The 18,095-nt window shown below is 40.3% G+C and overlaps 1 protein-coding gene and 1 non-coding gene across 2 annotated transcripts; both read right to left on the bottom strand.

The window, feature by feature from the left end:
• Positions 1 to 915: 915 nt before the first annotated feature.
• On the bottom strand, positions 916 to 7,651 carry GTF3C6 (general transcription factor IIIC subunit 6). The gene is made up of 7 exons (XM_090280824.1): positions 7,616 to 7,651; positions 6,920 to 7,165; positions 6,345 to 6,425; positions 5,318 to 5,381; positions 5,182 to 5,226; positions 3,465 to 3,578; positions 916 to 2,242 (listed from the first exon to the last, which is right to left on the bottom strand). Exons 1-7 carry the CDS (start codon positions 7,649 to 7,651, stop codon positions 1,947 to 1,949), a joined length of 882 nt encoding a protein of 293 aa, XP_090136950.1. The 3' UTR covers positions 916 to 1,946.
• Positions 7,652 to 15,464: 7,813 nt separating this feature from the next.
• On the bottom strand, positions 15,465 to 15,657 carry LOC150007613 (U2 spliceosomal RNA). The gene has a single exon (XR_016512090.1). It is a non-coding gene; the product is annotated as a U2 spliceosomal RNA (small nuclear RNA).
• Positions 15,658 to 18,095: the final 2,438 nt, after the last annotated feature.

The raw sequence follows: 18,095 nt of genomic DNA, 5'->3' as shown, positions 1-18,095 counted from the left end.
ATGACCATATATACATCATATAACGAGGAAAGCTAGGCACACTGATAACCTGAGTAAATTCTGGGTTTCTATTACAAAGAAAAAAGAAAGAAGATACCAGGTCATGTAATTAGCTGACTCCCCTACACATACATATGGTAGGAAAAATAAGCATTTTATTAGACAAAAGCTGGATCTAAAGAAGTCATATAAAAATTGGGAAGATACACACACTTATAATTTGGAAATGTTTTTAATCAAGGTAAATTTTTTCTTTTTATTTATTTTAAAGAGAGGGAGAGAAACATCAATGTACAGTTGCCACTCAAATGCCCCCAACAGGGGACCTGGCCCACAACCCAAGCATGTGCCTGGACTGGGTATGGAATCAGCGACCCTTTGATTAGCAGGCCTGTGCTCAATCCACTGAGCCACACCAGCCAGGGCGGAAGACTGTTTTTTCATAAAAAGTTACAAAACTTATTGGAGAAAAAAATTTCTCATCCTATAACATTCGTTCTCTAACTTATCACATGTACAGTTACATCTCCAACACTTATATAACTAATGTGAGATATGTTTTAACTTATTAGAACCAGGTTAAACCACATGAAGTTGCCTGCTTTTTATAGTCAGAAACAATCAAATATTGGCAATTTCATAGTTTGATCTATAACAAGATATCAAAGTTTGTGAATACCTTATGTAAAAAAATACAAGTTAATTAGTGCAGACCTAGGTCATCATCATAATAGAATAGCTGTTACAGCTGAATTCCAAAAATCTTTCTCAAGTGAGAAAGGAATGGAATTACAACTGCAATAACAAAAACATGACCTTTATCCTTAAGCACCTCTGAATTATTTTTCTGTCCCTAGATATATACTACTTACTCTGGTATGGTAGATTGGATAATGCAACCACCCCACCCCCCACCCCAAAGATTCTCATGCCTTACTGCTCAGTTCTATACCTGCTTCTGTTGTTATATGGCAATAGGAGCATTGCAGATCAATTAAGGTTATAGACCTTAAAATAGTGAGGTCATTCAGATGGACCCAATGTATTCAAATGGACCATTAAAGGTGGAAGGCAAGAAAAGTAGGTCAGAAATAGGATAATAGAAGCAGAATAGATTTTAACCCTTTGAGTGCCATGCATAATTTCAAATTTGGATCAACATGGGAAAAAATTATATCACTATATAACCTGAGGTACAAAAAGAGAACAAAACATAAAATAGAAAATATTCCATTGTTATTTACATTTATAGTCATCAAAAAGAGTCACTGGGAGCGACGCTGGCACTTTAGGGAAAATTTGTCAGTGTCACTCACAGTGACGTTGACACTCAAAGGGTTAAGCAGGAGAGAAACTTGACCTGCTGGCTTTGAAGAGGAGGGCACCATAAGCCAAGGAATGTAGGTAGCCTCTAGAAGCTGAGAATGGCCCTTAGCTAACAGTTAAGGAAATGGGACCTTGATCCTTCAATTGCAAGGAACTGAATTCTGCCAATAACTGAATGAGCAAGGAAACATCATCTCCACCCCTACCTCCCACTCCAGAAAAGAATGAAGCCCTGCCAACACCTTGATTTTAGCCCAGGTCAGACCCATGTCAGAACGCTGACCTACAAAACTATAAGAAAATAAATATATTTATGTTGTTTTAATCTAATTTTGTGGTAATTTGTGATGGCTGCAATAGAAAACTTAATACACTTACCTTAGTAAAACCCCCAATTTAAAGGACTCATCAGAAAAGTTCCCCTATAGTCATTTTAACCATACTTTTAAAAATTCCATTTTTATGTGGTCCTTAATGATTCAGGTATATTAAGTTGTAGCAATAATTGAAAATATGTATTATCAATAAACATAATAAAATAGTGAACTGAAAGCTACACAGGCAATTATTTTATATAAAAACATTTAAAAGTTCATGACTATTTATTACAAAAAAACATTTCATCTAGGAGTGATTTCTAAGGCAGCATCTTGAGTCTCCATAAAAACTGAACTTTGTATTTCAGAAGAAACATCAGTAAGAGGACCAGAATCCTCTACTTCCAAGTGCGCTGGTTTCTCCTGTTGACAATTCATGTTTGAATTATCTTTCATTTGACTCTCTTGCTCTTCCAACTCCAAAGGTTTATCTGGGGCTGAAGCTACTTCTTCATCTTCATTTTCATGTAAAAAGCTACACATCATGTTGGGTCTATAGGAGAAATCATTATCCTTGATTTGCAGCCATTCCACACCATCTAATTGGGGGTGGGGGTGTGTGTTAAAGAGTGGGAAGACAAACCAAGAAATAAACATGAAAAAGGAAATTTTAGTTAAGTACATATTTTTAAAAAATTTCCATCATATCAATACATGTCAAAGTAAAACCTCAACATAAACCAAGAATCATGATGCCTGTAACTACTGATGAATAATCACACAATTTCCATCTTATATGGAGACCTTGTTATGCTTACAGAGTGTATATACATATATATATATTATATATCATCAAAATCACTAAAAGTAATCTACTTCAGTTACTATTCCAAGCTTTTTTTTTCTTTTCTTTTTAAAGACTTTATTTATTTTTAGAGAGAGGGGAAGGGAGGGAGGGAGGGTGAGCAACATCTATGTATGAGAGAAACATTGATCAGTTGTCTCTCACATGCTCCGAACCAGGGACCTGGCCTGCAACCCAGGCGTGTGCCCTGACCAGGAATCAACCCATGGCCTTTTGGTGCATGGGCCGATGCTGCAACCAACTGTGCCACCAGGGCCAGGTGAGCAATGAGCTTTCAAACCATCAGGTGATTATTTGTTCATCTCTAGAAATATGCACCTGCTATGGGTGCAAGCAGCACTGGTCTAAAGTCTAATCTGGGACAATCAGCAACTAGAGAAGGTTCAATGAATGCTAATTAAGAATCAGAGTCAGGAATAACAACTGTGGTCCTCGAGTCCCTCCCCCACATACAAAGCCAGCATCTCCCAGCTGTAAATTTCTTGGGGAAGGTTGCTGCAGCTGCCAAGAGTTTCCAGGAGATCCTCTGAGGATATACCTTGAGAACGCAGAACTGCTACTATCGTATCTTCTCCACTTACAAAGAATTTTAATTAAAAAAAAAAAAAAAAAAAAAAGAGGAGACTGCTAATTTCCCTCGGGGGTGGAAATCATGTCAAGATTCTGGACAAAAACCTCACAGATATTTCTAATGCAAAGCACATAGAGGTTTCTTATATGTTACCAGCCTGTGCCCTGACCAGGAACCAAACCCACAACACAACCAAGCCGCACTGGCTAGGACTTCAACTGAATTTTAAATCTATGTTTGGTACTTTTCATAGAGCACCCTCAATAATATATTTAAGATATTACATATAATTTTTACTACAAAGGACAAAAATATCCTGATAGTAACGTGTCACTGTCAAAGCCAATATTAAGTCACCTATTTTCAGAGAACTAAGTGAACTAACCTATGTTTTCTTCTCCTTCCTTCTTTTCTGTCAGAAGAGTTCTTGTCATGCTGAGTTTCTTCAATGTATGGCATTTATATTTTAGCATTGTTTTACTGTTACCTTCTGCATCCACTAGAACATAAAATGAAGTCAATTATTGTACTATTTAATACAGTATGATAAAATAAATGCCAATAAAATAATCATGTTAGGCCTCAATAATTCCAATTTAGGGAGTTAGACTAAAACACTTCCTGTCTAGACAACTGAGTAAGTTTAAGATTTAACTCATTCCTCCTGTTCCAAGCACACAGAAATGACAGATAAAGCACATTAACAACTGAAGGCACAACTGAACTCAAAACATCAAACAACCCCAGGGAACAGCCACACAAAGCTATGAGTGGGATTAAAGCCATGGGCCTGCTAGGCTCCAGCCCTGGGGCAGGAAAGTGAAGCCAGAAATCTGGCTTTACAGGGTAATGAGGTCTAAAATTCTTCCACACAAAATGAAGGACCAAAGTCAGACTTCTACTTAAAGCCAGAGACTGGAGTTAGGACGTTGTCAATCATGAGAGAAGGCTGAGAAAAAAAAAACACGCTGCAAGCCAACTGCCTGGGATTACAACTTTACAGGAAACTGCGGGCATAGGCATGAGGGAAGACGAGGTGCTGAGCTAAGGATGTGAAACACACTGCAAACTTCCACACACTGCAAACTTCCACACACTGCTACTGTGAGGGTAACTGATGTATGTTAGAAAGCAACGAAGTCAGTCAAACTACATGAAATTGTCAATACTCAGCCCAAATCAGTTATTTCATATTGTTGAACCCACACATAGTTATCAACCTAGCAATTCCATTTCTAAATATATACCTTCAACATTTTTACATATATGCACAGGGAGACATAAAATATTCATGGAAGCATTTTTGTAGTGAGTTAATAAGCACAATTAAGAACACTGGCTCTAGAGCTGACCACCTACGTTCAAATCCTGACTCTTTTGAGTATGACCTTGGGAATTTTATTTACCTCTCTGTGCTTCCATTTTTTTCCAATGTAAAATGAAGGTAACAATGGAGTCTACCGTGTAGACTTGTGAGGATTGAGTTAAAACATGTAGCATTGAGAATAGTGTCTGACATATAGATGGCACTAATTAAGTTTTAGTAGTTATTAATAATTACTGGTAAAAATAGAAGCAACCAACATGTCCATTAAGTGAAGAATAAATTCTAGTATAGTCACAAATGGAATACTAAGAAACAGGAAAAAGTTATATAAATTAGCATGTATAAATATCAAAACATATCCCTAACTGAAAAAAGATTGTAGGATAATATGCACAATATGCTATAATTTAGTTTGAAAATATACAAAAATACTATTTTTTTTTTAATTTTTTTATTTTGGTTTTTCAATTACAGTTGTCCCCTTTTCCCCTAATTTTTTGTACATACATACATATGTAATATAAAATCAGGTATAGGAAAGAAAAACACCAACTTCAAGTAAATGATTATGTCTGAAGACCAAAGGAAGAGAATAAATTTGGAGAAGGATATACATGGGCTTCAAATGTATCTGGCATGCTTTTTAACTATGTGGCAAAATGGCAGGATTTGATACAGCTAGACAATGGGTGCATTAAATGTTTAATTTTAATATTCACTGTACATAAGTATGTTTGAAATATTTCATAGTAAAGTTATCATAGCAAGCACTTACCATGTTCAACATTTTCTTCAAATATAACACAGGTCCCAGGAGTGTCTGTGGGAAAATTTAAAGACAGCTTGTTGACAAGTTATTTTTCAGAAAAGCATTTTAAAAAAGGAGCTTCATTTATATGACGTCCTCCTACCTTCATATTCTCCAGCAAAGACATAGCCATCCACCTGCAGAATGGGCCTCTCAGTGTCAATTCCCTACACCAGAATACAGGATCATAAAAAACCTCATTAGAAAAAGCCTTGGGGGTTGGGTAAAATGGATAAAAAGAAACACACTTCCAATTATAAAATAAGTAAGTTCTGGGTATGTAATGTGCAGCATGGTGACTACAGTTAACACTCTATTGTATATTTGAAACTTGCTAAGAGAATAAATCTTAAATGTTCTCATCACAAAAAAAAAGTGAAATTGATAACGACGTGAAGTGACAGATGTCACTTCTGACTTATTGGGGTGATCATTTCACAATACGTACAAATCTTCAATCATTATGGCAATTATATCTCAACTTTTAAAAAAAGTAAAGAAAGGAAAAGGCTTCCAGAGGTAACCTTGCTACCAAGGGGAACCTCTAAGCTTCTTGTCCTGACTAGTACAAGATAAGTTAAAATTGCTCTGATCGCAGCAGCTACAACCTGAAAGCTACTTAATTCACACCCAAGTAGACAGGTCTATTTCCGCCAACATGCTCTTCAAGGTAAGCTAAGCACAGGGTGAGTGGTGTCAACAGAAGATCAAAGTTTTTAAATCAAAATGATAAAACAGATGGTAACTTAGAATTCCATACATAGCTCAAGACAGCAGAGTGTGAGTTCTTTGAAGTCTTCTCTTAGCAGGTACCTTCCCTCCCTTCTGCGAATTTAACCTGCGTCCCACCTTACTACCTAAAACAGTGTCCTTTTTAAAAAAATTATATCGTTCCATATCAAAATGCCAACTCCCCCAAATCTTGAATTCTTTGCAGCCATAGATTCAGACACTCGAGCAGAGTCAGGCATTTTCTCCCATCCGTCCGCCTGTACATCTAGGATCGTCTTTCGAGTTCACCGCTTTGTAACGGCGAATTAATACAGCCATCTTTGGAGATAGGTAGTTCACCACTTCTTGTTCTAAACCTAAGAAAATCTACAACCATTCTCCAATTCCAAGAGACTCACCAAAATCTTGCATTTATTTTCACATTTTGCGAGAAAGTCTGAATCAATAATTCCCGACAATTCCACCAGAACTAACTGCTCCTGGTGGAAGAAACAGGGGTTAGTTACATGCTAGCCCGCGAGTGGTGTGCAGGAAGAGGCAGTGAACAAGAGCAACCTCGAATCCCCATTGCAACCATCTCACCACTGTGAAAACCAGGTCCTGCTTTCAAGGAGAGGAAGCAAGCAACGTTACCCTAAGGCAACTTCTCTACTTCCCCACTTTGATGACATTGTGGCAATTAGGGCTGAGGGACGCTCCCTCGCTGCCCCCGGCTCGCTAGAAGCAGGTAAGACTGCAGCATCCGGGCTCCCTCCCCCTCTCATAGCCAGCACGGCTCTCACCGCCACCGCCCCTCGCGCAGGCTTCCGCCGTCGCACTCACTGCCTCTCTACCTCCTCGTCCTCATCTCCCGAACTCCGCTCCTCGGCGGCCGCCATGATCCCACTCCTCCTCTGGGCCACTGCGTGACCAGCCACGCCCACTGCGGCCACCATCTTGAGTAAGGGCAGCGCCCCCGCCCCGCCGCACCCACCACGGCTGCCATCTTGAGTGCGGGCAGCGCCCCCGCCGCGCTGCTTCGAGCTGCTCCGGCGTCGCAAATTTCTCCTGTTAGGGGGCGAGAGGGCCGTTCCTGTGCCCACGTGGAGGTTCGGTCCAGGCCTGGTCCTTGTTCCTTTGTTTTTTTCTTTGCTTTTCTTTTCTCGTTGTTTCTTTCTTGAGAGCAGGAGCTGGGTCCCTGGCCGTCTACGAGGTCCGAGGTGTGGCGACCTCGGGATCCCTTAGGATTCCGTCCCAAGTGGGAGGAGAGGAGTGGTGGGGAGGGGATAGAGTACAGTGCAAGCAAGGAAACCACCAGCGTGCGCGCCGGTGGAGAGGCCTTGTGTTAGCTGTCCTTCTGTTAGCCGAGCTGTTCTAGGGAGGAAATCCTTAGCATTGTGGAGGGAAAAAGGGGCAAGTAACTCCACAGGGTGATCCGATCATAAATTCCTAACTGGGCTGGTCATGGTGGGTGATCACACCAGAGGCATAAACTTTTTAGTAAAAGGCTTATATCCAGGTATAAAGCAAGCCCTCCCCGTTGTTTCTGTGCATCTGCGTCAACGCACTTTTGAAGTTAGCAGTAGCCGCCTTATAGCACGCACGTAATCCAGACCCTTCATTGCTTTCTCCCACATGAATGTAAATGTCCTTAGTTCCCTCCTTAATCAGATGCAGTAAAGAAACTTACTCTCCAGAGCACTTCAGATCGTGCTCCCTGGCACATGTTGTCAGTGTGGCTCAAACTCTCATAAAAGTTCTCCAAAGGTATGGACGCTCTTACATGACAATATCATGTGAGCACTAAGCCTCATTTCGAGTTTTCCCTGAGCCAAATTAACGTGAATGAAAAGGGGCCACGTGCTAAACCTGACACGACACGCTCAGGGGAGGCCTGTGCGATGGCGTGATGGCCTTACAAACTCAGACACCTAAAGTAATCACATAGGATGGTCTGAAATTAAAACTTTCTAACTAAGAGCAGGTCATGGCTGCAGTCCTGTGCTAGGCTAGAATCTTCCATGACAAGTCAATCTTGACCTTAATTGAGCCTGTCTATTGTCTTCTTGCATCTACAATAACATACCTTCGGAAGGTCGACTTGCCTTTTTCCGGACCCACCTCAAAGCACAAGCACCGACCAGAGTGGAGACCACAAATCCCCTCACTGTTAATTATTGACTGTTAACTATGAGTAAAAGAAGTGTGTCTATTGTTTTACTTTTTATCCAATCCCAGAGGTCACCCCAGAACTTCGCTTTCTCCTGCCTCTGTAATCTATCACCAATGGATTTCATGTAATCCCTGTAAGCCTCCTCTTTCGATTGTACTATATAAAATAAGGTGCAAAACTGCCATTTTCAAGAGCATTTTCTCAATCCATTGGGGTTTTGTGTTGCAGCAATTGTCATAAATTTGGCTCAGATAAACTTATAAAAATTTTTACAGGTTTGGACACTTCTTACATTGACATTAAGAACACATTTCAGCCCTGGCTGGTGTTGCTCAGTGAATTTAGCACTGGTCTGTGAGCCAAGGGGTCGCTGGTTTGATTCCCAGTCAGGCACATGCCTGGGTTGCAGGCCAGGTCCCCAGTTGGAGGTGTGCAAGAGGCAACCACACATTGGTATTTCTCTCCCTCTTTGTCTCCCTCCATTCCCTCTCTAAAAATAATTTTAAAAAAAATTTTTTTAAAGAACACATTTCAGATTAACTAGTGTGGGGGGTTTGGAATGAGCTCCCAAAAGATGTGCTCCTGGGTGGAATTTTCTTAAAGTAACCTCATGGATTGTCCTAATGATAAAGGATTTTTGTACATGGGACAGGATGATCTAGCTCCAAAGAGTATGAGCTTTGGGTCTACTACTTGTCCAGTTCTGCCGCATTGGTAGCAGCAAGGCTTTATACAAGTTGGTTATTGTGAGGATTAAATGAGACACTGCATATGAAATAGATTTAGACGAGTATTGGGCACATATTAAGCATTTATTATGCCTTTAATATATTATTAGTAATATACAAAATTTGAGAGTATTATGACAAAATTTTTCATATGTATTTTTCAGGTTCTTTCTATTTACACACTTTTTAAAAATAAGAATGTTCAAATTGTACATTTGTTTATTTTATCAGTTTGCTTTTCTCACAATATACAAGATCAGGCAGTTTCTTCCATATTTTCTATGATAAATATGGACCTATGTCATAAGATTTAGTAACTGCATACATATTTATTGTATAATATTGATATTACACAGTACTTTAGTTAACATCTTTGTACAGTTTAACACAACTGCCCCATTAAATGAACAGGATTTCATAGCTTTAAAAAAAAGTGAAAGAGCCCTCAACCCATTAGAAGTTATAGATTTGAATTCTAAATCTGAAGCATAATAATTGTTATCTGGGACAACCTGCTATACTTTCTCAACCTCAGTGTTCTAATTTATTGAGAATAAAAATTATTTACTGTCTATTTTTTTAAAGTATATTTTATTGATTATGTTATTACAGTAGTTCCAATTTTTCCCCCTTTGCTCCCCTCTGCCCAGTACCCCCCTTCCCTCCAGCAATCCCACCCCCCTTAGTTCATGTCCATGGGTCGTGCATATATGTTTTTTGGCTTCACCCTTTCCTATATTATTCTTAACATCCCCCTGTCTATTTTGTACCAACCGATTATGCTTCTTAGTCCCTGAATCATTTCCCCATTTCTCTCCTTCTCCGCCTCTCAGCTGATAACCAAATGATCCCCACACCTATGATTCTATTCCTGTTCTGGTTTGCTTAGTTGGATTTTGTTTTTAATTTTTAGATTCAGTTGTTGATAGTTGTGAGTTTGTTGTCATTTTAGTATTCATAGTTTTGACCTTCTTTTTCTTAAGTAAGTCCCTTGACATTTCCTATAATAATGGCTTGGGAAGCTTCCCCTTGTCTGGGAAGCACTTCATCTGCCCTTCCATTCCAAATGATAGCTTTGCTGAATAGAGTAATCTTGGTTGTAAGTTGCTCTTCCTCACATTGAATACTGCTTGCCAGTCCCTTCTTGCCTGCAAAGTGTCCTCTGAGAAATGAGCTGATAGTCCTATAGGCAACCCCCTGTAGACAACTCTCCACCTCTCTCTTGCTGCCCCCAGGACTCTCTCTTTATCTTTCACCTTTAACATCTCAATCATGATACATCCCAGTGTGATCCCCTCTGGGTCCAGCTTGCCCAGGACCCTCTGTGCTTCCTGGACCTGTATGTCTATCTCCTTCACAAAATTTGGGAAGCTTTCCTCATTTTTTTAAATTCTTGCTTCCTCATTCTGCACTGTTGACTGTATTTTTATTCCTTATGTTCCAAATCATGGATTTGAACCCTGGTTTCCTTTCCTTCACCATTGGTTTTGTGTGGATTTTCCTTCATTTCACTTAGCATAGCCTTCACTTCTTCTCTTATGCATTTGCCATACTCAAGCATATCTGTCAAGCCTGTGAGCATCTTTATCACCAGTGTTTTGAATTCTGCATCTGTGCGGTTGGCTATCTCCTCGTCGCCTAGTTCTCCCACTGGAACCTTGATCCGTTCCCTCTTTTGGGCCATACTTCTCTGTCTCCTCATTCTAACAGGTTCCTGTGTTTGTTTGCCTCCATGTCTGAGGTAGAGCTGTCACTCCTGTTACATTATAAGGGGCAGAACCTTAGGGATTCATCAGTATAGGGCAACCTGTTTCACCACGTTGTGGCACTGTGTGTAGCGGAGGGGTCCGAGAGGAAACAATGCCCCCTGCCCAGCACTCACCCCTTTTCCAGGCACCTTTCCCACTTCCGCACTTGACTGGCGCCCCTCTAGCTGCTGTCCTGGACGTCGTTCCCAGAGTGGGTGGGTCTGCAGACGTTCTAGGACTCGGGGGGCCCTCTAAACAAGTGGACTCCACGGAGACCTGCAGTTTCTGCCTCCACCCCAACCCCCACTGGTCTGCACAGTCAGAAGCAATGAGGCTTGATTTTCCCTGGTGCTGGGACCGTGGGTTTTAAGGTCTGGTGAGGAGCTGGGAATGCTCCTCAGGTGTTCCTCCTGACTTTTTAAAATGTGTGACTGCGCTTTTTGCTGGCCTGCTGCTGTCACCACCACACTGCATCCTCTCTACCCCAACTTCGCCCCTCCTACCTGTCTGGATGTGCATTTCTTCTTTATATCTTTGTTTGCCAGACCTCCATGCAGTTTGATCCTCTGGAACTTCTGGTTGTTTCTAGTTCTGAGGTAGTTTCATTCCTTCTTAGTTATGGAGGGAGATGCAGCCTGTCTGTCTAAGCCTCCATCTTGGCCAGCCGCTCAAAGTCTTTTGATCTTCACCTGGCCATGTAAAAAATCAAGAAAAAAAATCTTTGAAAGCTGGATTCAAGCCAGATACCATTGAAGCCGCATAGCAGAAGTTTAATTTGGTCCTGGACTTAAAAAAAAAAAAATGCTTAAGGACCCATGTCTGGGGGTCAGAAGGAGTTGGTAAGGATCGAGCGTAATTAACTTCTTTTAACTGGACCCTCTTTAAACCTCATGACAATCTCTAGAAGTCATAATTATTGTGAGAAACGCTCACAATAAAAACTGGGACACAGGACTTGAGCAGTAAAACGAGGCCTTTATTCACGAGTCTGCAGAGCCGGGCGCACCCTCACAGCCAGGAGAATGTGCGCACCAAGTAGGCAAAGATGGCTGGTTTTATAGTCTTGGCTTCCCCACCCTGAAATTGCCACCCTAACGTGATTAGCTTCCCCACCCTAAAGTGAGAGCAATTAGCTCCCCCTCCCCTCTCCTTCCTCCCCATTTCTCCATTACTGGTTACTCCGGAGTTACAATCTAACACGGTTATCTAAATGCCCCTTCTGTGGTTTGTAGATATGCCAGTGCTGTCAGCTCCCCTCCCAGAGACCCTCTAATTACATTTGCCCTTAAGACCCTTTAATTACATTTGCCCTTTGTTACCAATGACCTTCCACTGGGTTGGGAGTCACTATGTCCTTGTTTCTAACATTATGAAGAGTGATATTGAAAATATGTAATAACTAGTAGGGCAAGCACTCTGCCGTGCTGGAGTAAGGACATAGGAAAGCTGGATAATGTCTAGAGCCAGCTAGAGGCTTGAAGCAGTTTCTTTTTACTGAATTATAGGGCAATGTCAATGATTTAACAGCTGGTATGGTCTTACCACTACATACACGTTGACTATCAGCCCTCATTAGTTTAATGTCATTTTACATGTTAGAAAACTGAGACAGAAAATTAGAAGACTTGCTTGTCTGCCTTATTCCTCTATACTGTTATCTTTTCTGGGAAAGCAGGGGAACCTTAAAAAACTGAGTAGAGATGCCAACCCTTGGTCAGGCTAGCTGGAGTCAGAGGAATGAGATAGAACATCCAATTTTGACAGAGTTGAAAAGGAAGGCAAAGAACTAGGGAGCTGCACACCTAATAAAACTGGGCTGACATTAAGAGCAGTGTCACTTTTTCTGTGAACTTGCCTATCAACGTGTAACCATGCAGAAAGTGGAAACCTTATTTGCTTTATTTCCTTATTGTTATTTATTTATTTTTCATTTATTGATTTTTAGTGAGAGAGGAAGGAAGGAAGAGAGAGAGAAACATGGATTTGTTGTTCCCTTATTTAGGCATTCATTGGTCAATTCTTGTATGTGCCCAGACCTGGGGTCTAACTTACAACTTGGGTGAATCAGAATGATGCTTTAATCAACTGAGCTACCTGGCCAGGGCATGAACCTTATTTTCTTTAATCTGGCCTTTTATTTTGTTTTGTTTTGTTTCCCATTTGACTCAAACTGAACTCACCCAGCACTCTGACTCACCCACCTCCTGTCTTTTGTTTAATCATTAAGCCCTCGGGACAATGAGGTTCTGGTCAGCATCCAATAATCATAGAAACAAGGTCCTGGATCTGTTGGCTTTTGAGGCAGGGTTTTCCATTGAACTAAGCATAACATCTTGGCCTCATTTGTGTTTTAGCTCTGGACCCAGGAAAATGGAACAATCCTACAGAACAAATCCTTGTGAAATTGGACCGAACAACTCCATGGCTGATGTTCGGACCAAATGCAATGATCAATTACTCCATACCCTAGCACCAACCAATCAGTAGAGACCATGACCCTGATTCTGTTAGTCACCATGATTAATGATTTTTTTCCTTTATATAATCCATCCCCTGGAAACCATTTGGAGAGTCAGATCTTTGAACATGAACTACCTGTGACTTCTGGCATGGCTCCATATCCTTAATAAATCCTTACTTTCTTGGCTGCAAACTCCTGCTTGTGTCTTATTAAGCTTTGATGCTTACAGGCAAATGGACCCCTTCAGTCTAGTAACAGCTATATTCTACATTTCTTTTTGCTTTGTTCTTTGTTGTATTTCCTAGTATGTGAATTGCAACCACAAACTTGGGTGTATAAGAAAAACCATGTTTCTTTATTTTCTTAAATGAAATTAAACTTGACTGAGCCCTTGTCACATCAGAATGGCATGAAAATTTAATCTTTCAGTTTATTAACCTTAATACTTCCAAATCATACCTAGTATTTGGAGAGACCTCTCTAGTCTTCAGCCCACATTGTTTAGTGCTGAGATTCCTGTGGTTGAAAGCACAGATCCTAAAAGGGCAGGAGCTCTGTTTCTGCAGAGCATGGGATCTTTGCTTTGTTTGAGAACCTTAAGGTCCTGTCTTTCTAAGCAGAGCATAGATCCCCGCACCTCTTCAGGGTGCTGCTGGGGCATGAGGGCACACCAATTTACATTCCCCCCCAACCTAAGGAAATCTCCATTTTTATCCTTCTATTTTAAACAAAGACAACCTTCTTCTTTTCCCTCTCAAATATCTAGCATAATATCTTCAGTGAGCTCAGACTCGTAACAATAGACAGGAAGAGGCATGCTCTTCAAGCTTTCCATTCTTTAGACATTCAAGACATAGGAACACAAATGTCCTGGCTACCTGCTTTAAAGGAATAAAGCAAAATATGTAGCGCTTTAGTATCTCCATAAAGTAACCTGTCATATCAATAAATTCTTTCAGAAAAAAAAGCACACCTTCTCAGTTTTAAAAGAGTCAAAGGAATTTGTTCACACCCTAGGTCAATATAGTCTGGGAGCCTGAGGGCCCCCAGTGTTCATTGAAAAGAGACTCTATGGCAGGGGCTATCCTAGTACCCTGGAGATCTTGTGTGGCTCCTGGGGCATTGCAAGAAAAGAGGTGGTGGGGCGAGGAGTAAAGCGTAAACAGTGATGTTGTTGCAATCCTACAGAGGAAGAAAACTCTTTTCAAAGTGTGCTAAGTAATGAAGTTCTACTGCTACACATTATGGGTAAAAGAAAGAAAGAAAGAAAAGTTATAGGTAACAAAAGGAGGGAAAATTTACAAGCCCAATTTTAAAAAGCCATGTAAGAGACAAATTACATAGTTTTATGTAGCCATGGTTGGATCTAATTGAGAAAAATCTATTTAATTTGGTGGGGAGTGGCAATTGATTTTAATTGTGGTTAATAAGAGGAATCCTGTGAAAAAATTCGGAAATATAATTTCTGAGAAATATAAATGGTGTTGTGTTCAATATTTAAAAGCTTGCCACTAGGAGGAGACAAATGAATTAAAAATTATTTAATCTGCTCTTTAGAACACATTTCCTAAATTAAGAAGTACCTCATGAAAAATATATTTAGTAGAATTATAGTAAAAGAGCCTTTAGTGAATATTAACATTTTGTTTTAAAAAGGAACATTTTAACTTTAAATAAAGTTTATACTCATTAAGGTCTTTTCTTTTTCTAATCCATATCTTATTCTGTTTTAGATCTGAAAGCTAAATGCTAGACCAGTGGCTCTCAAACTTCAACTACCTCAGAATCACCTGGAAGGCAGAATGCTCAGCCCCAAACCCAGTTTCTGATTCACCAGGTCTAGTATAGAACAGGATAGAAAAATCTCCATTTCTAGCAAGTCCCAGGTGATGCTCATGCTTCTGGTCTGAAAAACACAGTTTAAGAACCATTGTGCTAGACGGCTATAGAAATAAACCATTTGCCAACAACCAGATTTAATTCAAAATTGAAAACATAATAACGAAAATATTTCAGTATGTTAAGATGTAAATTAGCATTGGAAGTAAGATTGAAATGATTATTTTTGGAGGGCTTTGAATCCAAAAGAAAGCAATCCAATAGCAGCACAGTACCACTGGAAACTGTTGCAGCGTGTGTATAGGCAGTGGTAAAATTAAATGGCATGGGGAGAGACTGAGGGCAGAGAATCCAGATGGAGCCCCCCCGCGTGCCCTGGTGGTGGAAAAATTGTCTTTCACGAAACCAGTCCCTGGTGCCAAAAAGGCTGGGAACCACTGCCCTACATGAAGCCCAGATGAACAGAAAAAATGTTCGCAGAGCATCATTTTCGCTCACTGACCAGTAACTAAAAGCACTCTTTAACGTCAAGACAAAAACAGGAAGAGGGCAAAGTCTGCATAACTTTTTTTTTTTAAAGAAATTGTCCCCTAGGGGGCGCTGCATTCCTGAAGGTAGTGCAATACTGGGTCAATGCAGCGTGTGGACGGAGCAACTCCTATTCCATCTCCCTGCTCCAAACATCCATTTAATATGTTGTCCTCGGGTAGAGGATGTATCAGATGTTAAATTAATAAAAACAGATACCTATACTTGATCTTAGCCAAGGGGCTGAGAAACAATTGCATAACTTAAAATTTATTTATTTATTGACTTTGAGAGAGGGAGAGAAAGAGAGAGAAACATGGATTTGTTGTTCCACTTATTTATGCATTCATTGGTTGATTCTTGTATGTGCCCTGACTGTGTTCGACCTTGCAACCTTGGTATATGGGGATGATGATCCTACCAATTGAACTACCCAACCAGGGCCTTTCCTATCAATTTTAAAGGTTATGCAATTGTGGCCCTGGCCAGGTAGCCTAGGTGGTTGGAGTGTCCTCCTCATACATCATGGCTGAGGGTTTGATCCCATTCAAGACACATACAAGAATCAACCAATGAATGAATAAATAGTGGAACAACAAATTCATGTTTCTCTTCCTCTCTCTAAAAGTCAATTTAAAAACTTTTAAAATATATATTTTATTGATTATACCATTACAGTTGTCCCAATTTTCCCTCTTTACCTCCCTCCACCCAGTACCCTCAATTACCTCCAGCAGTCCCCCTACTTAGTTTATGTCCATGGGTCATGCATATAAGTTCTTTGGCTTCTCCATTTCCTATGCTGTTCTTAATATCCCCCAGCCTATTCTGTACCTACCAATTTGTGCTTCTTAATTCCTGCATTTTTTCTCTGATTTGCCCCTTTCCACCTTTCACCTGGTAACCATTCAGATGATCTCCATATCTGTGATTCTGTTTCTGTTCTGCTTATTGGCTCAGTTTGCTTTTTAGATTCAATTGTTGATAGTTGTGAATTTATTGCCATTTTAATGTTCATAGTTTTGATCTTCTATTTCTTAACTAAGTCCATTTAGCACTTCATAGAATAATGGCTTGGTGATGATGAACCCCTTTAGCTTTACCTTGCCTGGGAAGCACTTTATTTGCCCTTCAATTCTAATGATAGTTTTGCTGGATAGAGTAATCTTGGTTGTAGGTCCTTGCTTTTCTTCACATTGAATACTTCTTGCCAGTCCCTTTTTGCCTGCAGTTTCTTTTGAGAATTCAGCTAACAGTCTTATGGGAACTCGCTTGCTTCTTTTAAGGTTCTTTATCTTTAACCTTTGGCATTTTAATTAGATGTATCTTGGTGTGGTCCTCTTTGCATCCATCTTGTTTGGGATTCTGTGCTTCTTGGACTTGTATGTCTATTTCCTTTACCAAAGTAGGGAAGTTTTCTTTCATTAGTTTTTCAAATAAGTTTTCAATTTCTTGCTCTTTCTCTTCTCCTTCCACTACCCTTATGATTCAGATGTTGGTATGTTTGAAGTTGTATGATAGGCTCCTTATCCTATCCTTGTTTTGGGGGGATTCTTTTTTCTTTTTGCTCTTCTGATTGATTTTTTTTCTTCCTTATGTTCCAAATCATTTATTTGATTCTTGGCTTCATCTACTCCACTGTTGATTCCCTGTAAATTTTTCTTTATTTCACTTAGTGTAATCTTTATTTCTTCCTGGCTCTTTTTTATGCTGCTAAAGTACTCAATGAGTTCCTTGAGCATCCTAACAGCCAGTGTTTTGCCTCTACTTCCAATAGGTTGAGTATCTCCATTTTGTTTAGCTCTTTTTCTGGAGTTTTGTTCTTTTCTTTCATTTGGACCATATTTCTTTATCTTCTCATTTAGGCAGCACCCCTGTGTTTGCTTCTATGTATTAGGTAGAGCTGCTTTGACTCCCTGTCTTAGTAGCATGGCCTAATGTAGAAAAGCGCCAGCCATAGGTTGGATGTGGTAGAACCTTGGGTAATTGCCTGGGTGGGACAACCCATGTGAACCAGGTTGATGGAGTCTTAGATATGGTGTCAGCACTCTGTGGCTTTGTGTGGGGGAGGTCTCAGAAAGGGGATGATGACTGCTGCCTGGCTTCTGGAGTTTTGGCTGGGAGGAAGCTGTTCCCCAGCACTCACCCTGAGGCAAAACACTTCAGTTTTTCTCTGTATGCCACTGGTGCCCTCCAAGCTGCTGCCACGGTGCTGGAGCCTATAGGGAGTGAGTCTATGCAAGTCCTGAGTCTCTTGCAGAGCTTTTAAGATGAGACACCTGAGAATCCAGTAGTTTCTTCTGCCACCCCAACCCCCACTGGTTTTTATAGCCAGAAGTTAGGGGAACCTATCTTCCTGGCACTGGACTCCTGGTCTGGTGGGCCTGGTCTGGGGCTGGGATTCCTCACTCCTGACATATCCCTCCCAATATTTATCCATCAGATATGGGTGTGGGACCACCTGTTCCATTTCTCTACATCTCTGCCCCTCCTACCCATCTGAATGAATGTGACTTCTTTAATTTTTTGGTTATTGGACTTCCATACAGCTCAATTTTTTGACAATTCTGGGTAATAGTTGTTTTGTAATTTAGTTTTAATTTTTGCTGTGGTTGTACAAGGGGGTGAGCTGTGTTTTTCTACACCTTGATCTTGACTGGAAGTCAAAACTTTGAAAAATAAAATTGATAGAA

Source organism: Furipterus horrens, unplaced genomic scaffold (assembly GCF_987537825.1).
Source record: "Furipterus horrens unplaced genomic scaffold, mFurHor1.1.pri manual_scaffold_6, whole genome shotgun sequence".
Lineage (NCBI taxonomy): Eukaryota > Metazoa > Chordata > Mammalia > Chiroptera > Furipteridae > Furipterus > Furipterus horrens.
The sequence above is the reverse complement of the archived record's forward strand: the minus strand, read 5'-3'. Positions and strand labels throughout refer to the sequence as shown.